Source organism: Rhyacophila brunnea, unplaced genomic scaffold (assembly GCF_057557595.1).
Source record: "Rhyacophila brunnea isolate RB1 unplaced genomic scaffold, BYU_Rbru_1.0 scaffold_15, whole genome shotgun sequence".
Taxonomy (NCBI): Eukaryota; Metazoa; Arthropoda; class Insecta; order Trichoptera; family Rhyacophilidae; genus Rhyacophila; species Rhyacophila brunnea.
This window is the reverse complement of record NW_028232806.1, coordinates 17205115-17215222: the sequence shown is the minus strand read 5'-3', so window position 1 is coordinate 17215222 and position 10108 is coordinate 17205115. Positions and strand designations below refer to the sequence as shown.

The 10108-nt window shown below is 31.7% G+C and overlaps 1 protein-coding gene across 1 annotated transcript; it reads left to right on the top strand.

The window, feature by feature from the left end:
- Positions 1–946: 946 nt before the first annotated feature.
- LOC147074969 (colostrum trypsin inhibitor-like) lies at positions 947–8738 on the top strand. Its single transcript, XM_085943017.1, has 5 exons — positions 947–1033; positions 2924–3225; positions 4634–4730; positions 5132–5241; positions 8309–8738. Exons 2-5 carry the CDS (start codon positions 3090–3092, stop codon positions 8314–8316), a joined length of 351 nt encoding a protein of 116 aa, XP_085799143.1. The 5' UTR covers positions 947–1033; positions 2924–3089; the 3' UTR covers positions 8317–8738.
- The last annotated feature ends 1370 nt before the right edge of the window (positions 8739–10108 follow it).

Sequence of the window (10108 nt, the reverse complement as noted above, 5' to 3'; positions counted from 1 at the left end):
ATTCCGCTGGAGTGGGGGAAGAACAAACATTCGCTCGCTTGGTCTAAATGCGGCTTAACATCGTGTTTTATAAATATAACTTTTCAAGTTTTATTGACAGAGGAAATGAAGATCATAGACATTGACCGATGGTGTTTTTATTCGTGGTAATCTGTAAAAACAATGTAAGTATGCTAGTTCCGGGTACTGGCCCTCTTTCACTCTAGGTATAGAAAATCCAGACTTGTTAGTGTGTGTGGGAAAAGCTTCTTTCTTAAATGCTTTTTAGGATACCAGTGTTTATTATTGAGATTAATTTAAGAACTTTATCACGCAAACTACTCTACTTGATGCGAATTAAAAAAGTAGATATGCCGGTTGAGAAAAAGAGCTTCTTGTCATGTACTTAATAAAATGTCTTCATATCATTTGCCTCATTATTAAGGATTGTAATCACTAATTAATACTAAATAATAAACAATAATTTAATTAAAGGCTTTGCCAACAATCTCTTTCCACCTAGATTCTAGCGCTGATCATGATGCTTTAGTTATTGATGATTCAGTCGCTTTCTTGATGGTGTCACTCCATCTGGAAGGCGCACGCCGTCGAAACATCCTCCCTTCGTCGCCACATCACTTCTCTCTCCAGACTGTTCGGATGTATTCTTACAGCGTAATCAAAAAACTATAAAATGCCACTCTTGCAGTTGACTGAGAAATGTGTACCTAATATGTACATTGTATATATTGATAGCAGTTATTCAGACGATCATCCAAAAGATTTAACTAGTATAATAATTAGTATAAATGAAGTTTGACAGCTGAATTATAATTAATGTAATGTCCACGAGCCGCATTTTGAGGCAACGCGCACACTGCAGTCGCGAAACTTACTGTACCCACTCTACCAAAAGTAACAAAACAAAACTAGGGCGTCCATATAAAAGAGATTGTATGGAACCGCCGGCCGGCAGTTAGACAGGATTTATCCGATAGATGATATCGAAAACAATACACCAGCTCAGTGAATTAAAAAAAACGTACTTAAAACGGTTAGTTCCAAACAAAAAAGTGAAAACTTGTTTAAACCTGTTAGTCAATATTGATGAGTCAGTGAAAATCAAAAGTGGTCAACTCCGTGAGATACCTATCAACTTCAACAAAAGATTTGCAGTATGGACAGCATTACCAATTTAGCGTTATCTTGCTAAATTTAGCTTTTTTTAATGAACAACATTTAGCTTGCAAATTTGCATCTGGCGTTAAATCTAGTTAATTCCAGATTTGCTTTAAAATCAATATTTTGACCTTTTATATCTTATTAATAAACTTAAAAAAAATGTTACATACCTACAATATTTAAGGGATAGCCTAATTTCGTAGATGCATTATTTTTTGGTTGCATGTCTTATGTATTGGTTACAAAAAATTGCTCTTATTGAAAACGATGTTAATAATTGCGGATTTTTTAAAAATGCTGTTTTAAGTTTGAAAAAATCTAGAATTATTTCTCTTAACTAACTTATTTTCTTATCCTATCTGGAGTATTTTTGTGAATGGCAACACTGGAAGATTACTGGCATATTAGTATATTTTATTTATTATTTTACACAATAATATTGTCACATGATGATTGGTAGTAAAGATGCGATAGATTCTACTAGTGCTACGTTTTTAAAGAACTAAATTGTAATTACTAAACTTATATAGTACCTACCTAATTCTATTAAAATGTTACCAATCTATTAATTTGTTAATAATTACTGTGCATCTATTCTATACACAAAACTGCTATCGGCAGCTATCGAGGGTAGTTTTTCATATTATTGTATCGAAGTATTAGTAGGTATTGTAACAATTACAATAAGTTAGTTATAACTGTTACAATAAGTGCTATGCTTTAACAGCACCTCTCTTGGCTGTGCTAAATTTTAGAGCGAGATATACAGTTTTGACGGTTTAGATGGCTAACTAATTGTAACAATTATAATCCTTCGATATAAACATACGAAAAACTACCCTCGGTAGCTGCCTATAGCAGTCTTGTGTATAGAATATATGTGCTGGTATATTTTTTTTTTAAAGGAATTTTGAATTAATGACGATAGAATTTATCATTATGGTTTATTAATTGTATACAATGTTTACATGAAAACTACTAGGACATCATACTATAGACAACATATTAAATCGTTAGATCTTTAAAACAATAAAAAAATTTGATGACTTTTGAAGGAGGTTCGTTAGTTACAAACTTACATTGACCGCAGCAGATTTAAACATTTTACCTGTTCGCGCATAACGCCAGTTTGATAACACACGTGTCGTCTAAATATGTCTAAAATTGAATAAATTTGCATTTAAATCTACATATTATACCTTATTATTAGACGTTATTTGAAAAATTTTGTTACCTCAAACTAACGAAAAAGAATATTTCGTTGATAATGGTATGATTATTACTTGCGTAACACACCTATATCAAATAAATATTATAACATCAGCGGGTCTATTCTATACAAAAGGCTGCTTTCGTCCGCTAATACCGCTAACTAGGGAATGTTTGTATCGAATTATTAGCACGTATTGTAACAATTACAATTATTTGGCATTAATTGTTGCAAAAGATTTTTTTTTACCTAACTTGTTCTTGGTATCATAATATTATCCATTAAATTCGTATATATCTTGGATAGCCTACTAAGATCAACGCGACTTCGCTATATGGGTAATATTATATTATCAACAGTATAATTTTACTAAACAATAAATAATTGTTGTTTGCGGTCGCTACCAATTGACTACACGAATTCAAGGTATCCGGTATAAGGTAGTCAGTTTTTCATTAGGAACAAATTAATATGCAGAATATGTGGAGTTGCATCCTTATTGTATTACATTGTTTAGTATTCAAACTAATAAACGACATTTTTTGTTTTCAGCGAAACAAGTGAGTGTTAAAAAAGTGTTTTCTTTCGAATTAGTATTAACATCAGTGTAAAGTTCGTTCGGTGACCATTCAAACAGTTTCCTGTAAAATCACAAAGAGAAATTCTTTGGTTTTCTGAATTTAAACTTATTTGTATTGTCGACAAAAACTTCCTAAAAATGACCTTCCGCCACTCTTCGGCCTACTATTACCTTTCATTTATTATTTCAATATCCTTAATGGGCATCCTGGTGCAGCAATTGGTCATGGGGAATCCTGCCAAAACAAGCGACTATGATACTGTTGAAGTTGGTTGTAAGTTTTCATAATATATGTATTCATTATAGATATACCTAGCATTAGTACCCCGTTTATAACTTGTTGTTAGAGGAAAATAACGCCATCAGTAATAAATCAATTGCCTATTTAATAAATCGGCTTAAGTCGTTGTTACGCGGAATTATACTCTCGGCACAGGTCCACCCCGCTATTACATGCAAATCGTACATTGTAAGAGGGCGGCCAAATTTAGAGGACGGCCAAAATAATGGTATTACTTTTTTTTCAATATTAATTAATTGGTAATACCACCCCCCAAAATATATCCGTTCAGTTGACAATTTTTTGAAAATCAATAGATAAATTATAATACATAAAATTATAATAAAAATGGATGAACAAAACGTAAAACATATCATTAGATCAGTCCATTTGTATGAATAATATATCGTATAGATTTAAAATTATAAAAAAATTCATGTAACAAGGCTTATTTTTGTGCTTAAATACAAATTACAAATACTTATACATAATTTGAAAACACTTGTGAGAAATATATAACCACAGATAAATATAAAATTGTATAAATAATAACGAGTTTATTACCTAATAGCTTTTATAATACTCTCTAAAACGCTTTCTAAATTATGTATCTTTAATAAAATAATGTTACATTCTTAAATCTTGCGAATTATTCGTTGAATAAAAAAAATGTTTATTAAATAAATAACTAATATTTATACATTGAGGTATTTTTCAATAAAGTACATTCAATTCCATGAAAAATACTTCAGTATCACGGAAAAAAACTGTTGAAAACATATATCGTAATTAAATACATTTGTATTTTTTCATGATATGGGGGGCGGCCTTTTGAAATTTCGCATTGGGGCGGCTGAATGCTTTAGGATGGGCCTATTTAGTAAATAATAACAACGTATATAGTATTTAGATTCAATTTTCAAACATGATTAAAATTAAAAATCAATACATCGCAGTTGCAGTTAGTTAGAACTGCGGTGGCGATATTTTTACACTAAATACCGAGAATCAATTTGTAATCACATCAACAATGTCAATGTTATTCTATAAACATGTATTGTAATGATTTCTTATCAACTACTCTTTTATCGATGTATTGTTAGCCTTAAACTCATCGTTAACCTTCTGAACACAGCATTTTATTTCTGAACTTTTCTATGGATTTGGACTACAAATTTTGATGCCGGTTTTATTTATTACAATGATCGACACAAGCACTTTTCAAAAATATTGACAACATAGTTTTGACTCTTTAACGATGCTTTTAACTGTTAATTCAATAATACAAAGATAATAACAAAAATAAGAATAATAGTAGAGCATAGAAAAAATTAATTAGATTAAAATTAAATATAATTCATGTTTCGTTTCAATTGTTTCGTTAACACATGTTTTTTTATAGTTGCTGCACCAGACGATGTACCTGAAGGCAATCAGGATCCAAAGGCGTTTTGTTCCCTGCCTCCAAAACGTGGACACTGCAGAGCTCTTCTTCTACGGTAAGTTAGTCTGTTTTAATTGAGCTTAAAAAATACTGGATGGGCTCACATATTGTGTAGTGTCACTGCAAGATGAGAGAATGTCGGCCATGGAATTTGTGGGGCAAAGCGTTGCACTTTCGATCAGTATACGTGCATATATCCCAGCCGCTTGAAATGCCTTTTTGTGATAACATCTGTCACCAAGAAATGAGGTTTCAGGTAATGACTCAATAGACACATCGATTCTCAAAGCTCCAAAGTTGATGTCCTTGGGCTTTGATAAGATTACATATTTCATAGCCTATAATACTAAATAATGCCGCAGGAAATACACCTACCAAGTGTGTAAAACTTTGAGAGACCCACTTCCCAAATCATTGCCAAATATATTATTTTCATTGTGTTTTTCTTTTTCGAAGATGGCGCTACGACCCAGTGGCCAGAGACTGTGTGGAATTCAAGTTCGGAGGCTGCGATGGAAATTCAAATAATTTCAACACGAGGAAGCAGTGCTTAAAATCATGTGACGGTACATAAATCAAATTAACTTTCATCACTAACATTCCAATGGAAGAGTATTTGTATCATGGACAAAATTTAATAAAGATAACTCTCGATATAAGCATATACTCAGGTCTAATTGCATATTATGATGCATGTTCATTGTAACAAACGAAAGCGTAGTACTTTTTTATGATATACGTTAAAGTCGTTAAAGTCATTGTAACTGAATTGAGATTTATTGTGTTTCGAAGCATTAGAAAAGTGAAACAAAAGAACAATAATTAAACGTCAAAATATTTCATTTGAATTTGGAAAACAATACATATGCAAGAAAATATCATTATGTCTCGCTCTATCTAAGATAAACCTGCAATATACGTTTATCTCCTATATATTATTATCCAGATTTATATAGATTTTGGAAAATGCACCAACAGCTCATTTAAGCGACATTTTATTGTTATTTTTACATCTTCACTTCGAAATGTGCGCTACCGATTCATCTACCGATTGAATTGAACACATTTCAGAAATTTTCCATGATTTTACATGTATGTGACGTTTATATTCGATATTTTCTTACACATCGTATGCAATAGCCATATTTACTGTTTACGACCCACAGAATGACGTCTTCGTCGCTTAAGACCTTCTAATCCTTTATTTGACAAACGAATTCGATTATTGTTATTCAAATATCGTAATGTAGGCATTGGCGCACTTTTTTCCGGTGAAAAAATCATAATATTGGTACAATTCACTACGTAAATAAAATTTTGAAAGGCGCGTGCGCCACTGTCGGCCATTTCATAGATAACGTGATACTCCAAATTTGATTTTTTTAAATACTTCTTTGTGGCTGTTCACCCACTATTTTTGTTATTGAATAATTACCTAGGCTACTAATTTCCATACTAACAAAGTTGCCATTGCAAACAATGAAAGAAATTAATACGAATTGTTATAGTTATCAAAATGTGTGATATTATATAATATCTACCTATTTTTTTCGTCCCTATCATCATCAATCTTGACCTATTCACTGCTGGATGAAGGCCTCCTCAGCCTTATTCTACTCCTTACTTACACATGAATTGTTATATTTATCAAAATCAGTGATATAATATTATTATCTACCTATCTATATATAATGCCATTATTATCACGAGTCTCAATAAATCCACTGCTGGATGAAGGCCTCTCTACGTTGATTGTATTCTTGACAGTATTGAATTTCTAATGTTATTTATCTACATATTCATATCGTCATCATAATCATCATCATCATCAACTAGGATCAATCCACTACTGGATGAAGGGTTCCGCAACCTGATTCTACTACTATCAGTTTAACGAATTCGTGATATTATACCTATTTCTATCATTCTTATATCATCGACCTTAACCAATCCACTATTGGATAATGGCCTCCCTAGCCCGGTTCTACTCCTTTCTGTCATATGAATTGCTGTATTTATCAAAATCGGTGATATTATATTTAAAAACATGTTCATATCGTCATCATCATCATCATCATCATCATCAACCAGGATCCATCCACTGCTTAATAAAGACCTCCCTAGCCTGATTCTACTCCTTTTGTCATATGAATGTATGTATTTATCAAAATCGGTGATATTATATGTATCTACACATTGATATCGTCATCATCATCATCATCATCATCATCATCATTATTATCGACCTGAACCAATCCACTGCTTAATAAAGACCCCCTTAGCCTAATTCTCCTCCTTTCTGTCATATGAATTTCTGTATTTATCAAAATCGGTGATATTATATTATATATATTTATATTTCCATTATCATCATGACCCTGAATCAATCCACCAGTGGATGAAGGCCTCTCTAAGTTGTTTGAATTTCTGTCGGTCATACGAATTGCTATAGTTATCAAAATTGCTGATATTATATTTACCCATTCATAATATCGTCATTGTCATCATCAACCAAGATCAATTTACTGCTGGATGAAGGTTATACCAACATAATTCTACTCTTCTTGGTCATATAAACTGCTATAGGTATTTTTAAAAAGTTGTGATTTTATATACCTACCCATTTATATCGTCATTATCATCATCAACCTGTATCAATCCACTGCTGGATGAAGGCCTCTTTAAGCTGATTCCACATTTTAGGTCTTATAAATTCATATTCTTATCAAAATTGTTCTATTCCTCTCAGATATAATATGTATTGCTTCATTATTTGTCTCGATATGAATATCCCGCACCGGGAAACTATATTGTATTATATTTTAAATATTATTCTATGGCTGCAAGCATTTATTTTTTATAGACAATGAAACAAAATAATGCTTAAATTTATTTTTTACACTGTTAACCTTCTATTATCTCAATGGAACCCGAAGGAGATTAATATCACGTTATATTGGATCGCTATTTATGATAATCACATAATATATTGCTTTATATTCGAATGATTGAGATGTATAATTATTTATCATATTTTACTGCACATACATACACATATATTGTATTAAAATTAAAATGTCAGTGGTAGCAATCGGCGATTGCCAGCTGTTCTGCTAGGCGTAGCAGCCTAAGGTGGTGTTAGACGATATTGTGAAGGCCAGACTCCTGAATAGACTACGCATATGAGTCCAAATTTATATTGGCAGTGACGATTTGCAAATCGTAAAAATGACAAATCAGCGAAATGTCAAACTGTCTCACGTGAATAAAAAACCCATCCCGAAGGGAAAACTATGGCGCCATCTATGCATACTTCACAATTATATTAAAATACAACACCGCCAAGCCGTCTGCAAGACCTAGCGAGACAGACTGGCGAGAGCCAGCTGGCTCAGCTAGTTCATCTATTAATATTTCTGTAAAAATCTTGCGCATGGAAACAGTGTTCAATAATAAAAATTCAAAACTAAACCTAAATATCATGTATAATTTTGTAATTTCATAATAATTCGGAATGTGTAAATGATAGCTTATAAAGAAACACGTTTCCATGATAGTCATGTATTATGAAAATTTTATGTCATTGTGTAAAATACCAGTTTACATAATTTATTCATATTTCTTGTTTTTCAGGAGTTTGATGAAGATACTGGAGCGTGTAAAGGAGGCTTGAAATATACGACTGAACTAAAATTAACCTTAAAAACAATACATATAATAGTACATGCAACATGGACGACTTGATTTCTTGCATTTATTTATATTCTGTAGTTATTGTTTAACTAATCTACCCGTTAGATGCCTGATGATATATTACATTTAAAGATCTGTCTATCAGTCGTATTATTAGGTATATTGTAGATAACTAGCGTAAATAATGTCTTAATATAGTTTTTATACCACCCATGTCATTATAGATAATAAAGACACAGATATAGTTTTAATTAATAATAAGTTCACGAATAATATTTATTTTTTGTTGTGTAAACATCTATAAATTAACAGTGTAAGAATTATTGAATTACATCTTTAATAAAATGTTTTTACACTAAGTAAGTACCTATAGTAGTTTTTTTTTCACAAAGTTCTTTGGCCTGGTCCAATCCAGAATACATGTCGGTAATTTACACCCACGATGGCCGCGCGGCTTAAGCGTTGGCCTATCGCATCGTGGGTCCCAGGTTCGAATCCTGGGTCTGCCAAGTACACATATTGTTTTTCAATTTGTGTATGAGTCAGAGTATGACCTAATAGGTTGAGCAAGTGGCTGACATCCATTTCTCGTAAAAAACAAATTCTGTCAATACAAACCTCTACTTTGTGGAGGCCCATATGATCCTATTTGGATCGGACATGGTCGAAAGAAGAATTTATATGTCGTCCGCTGGAATTCATCATATGGGTAGTTTGTGAATCATTCTAACTTTGAGACCAGATGGACAAACCCTTATATGTATATTCCGTATATTCATTGAATAATTTACTAGATTTAAGAATGAATCATTATTTTTATTGAACATACACAATTTGTAAACACTTAAAAAATAATTAATATTTATAATAATTAAAAAATAATAAATAACTTAGAAAATAATATTTTCCATGACCAAATAGTATTCAATGAATAAAAAAATAGTTAATTAAATTATTAGCAAGTTCAAGTAAGTTACAACAAAAAATCTTGGAGTGATCCGTGAGTTAATACCTACTTTGATTTAAAATACAAAAGCTGATTGCCAATAGTAACGCAATTTAGAAGGTGCTTCAGAGAGTATTGTAATAACCATTAGCTAAAATTTGTTGCAATTAGATAAGATACATAATACAGCATTGTGGTCGATGTGAGTGGGCTCGAATCCCGAGAGACGCACGTTCGATTCCTGCTGGGTGTCGAATTTTTTTCAAAAAAGATTTTTTCTATTGGTTACATATTTTCTCAGAAGTGTTTTCAAAATTATGTATGTTCAATATATACTGATGTTACCACGACATACAGAAGCAGAAACGGACTCATTATCGAAATTTGGTATTAATATATCCCAATATTCCTTACTTTAGGATGCAAGATATATTTGAAAAGAAGATATTCAGAAGGCTCTTTAGAACCGTATCTAAATATGGTGTATAATATATGGCAGTGATGGTTCTACAACTTTTTAGTTGATGGGGTTTAGCCATTAATAATTAAATATATCTACCTACTTAATTATTAAGCTGCTGATATTAATAATATGATTTTTATCAATAGCGGTATATTATAATATGGTATTGTCGCCAAGTATAACTATGAATTGTTAATGTAATGTATGCCTTGGACAATGATCCCTCGTCAAATTAGGATTACTTCAGTGGGCAGGACATATTTATTTTTTCTTACGATGAGTCTTCTTAAAAATAAACTCAGTAAGCACACTTGAATGCGTGGTCTTCAGC

What these genes read in the sequence shown, in the direction of transcription:
- LOC147074969 (XM_085943017.1), top strand. Translation starts at nt 3,090, where the DNA reads ATGACCTTCCGCCACTCTTCGGCCTACTATTACCTTTCATTTATTATT. An exon ending in TGATACTGTTGAAGTTGGTT is followed by an intron (nt 3,226 to 4,633) that starts GTAAGTTTTCAT and finishes GTTTTTTTATAG; the next exon opens with TTGCTGCACCAGACGATGTA. An exon ending in TGCAGAGCTCTTCTTCTACG is followed by an intron (nt 4,731 to 5,131) that starts GTAAGTTAGTCT and finishes TCTTTTTCGAAG; the next exon opens with ATGGCGCTACGACCCAGTGG.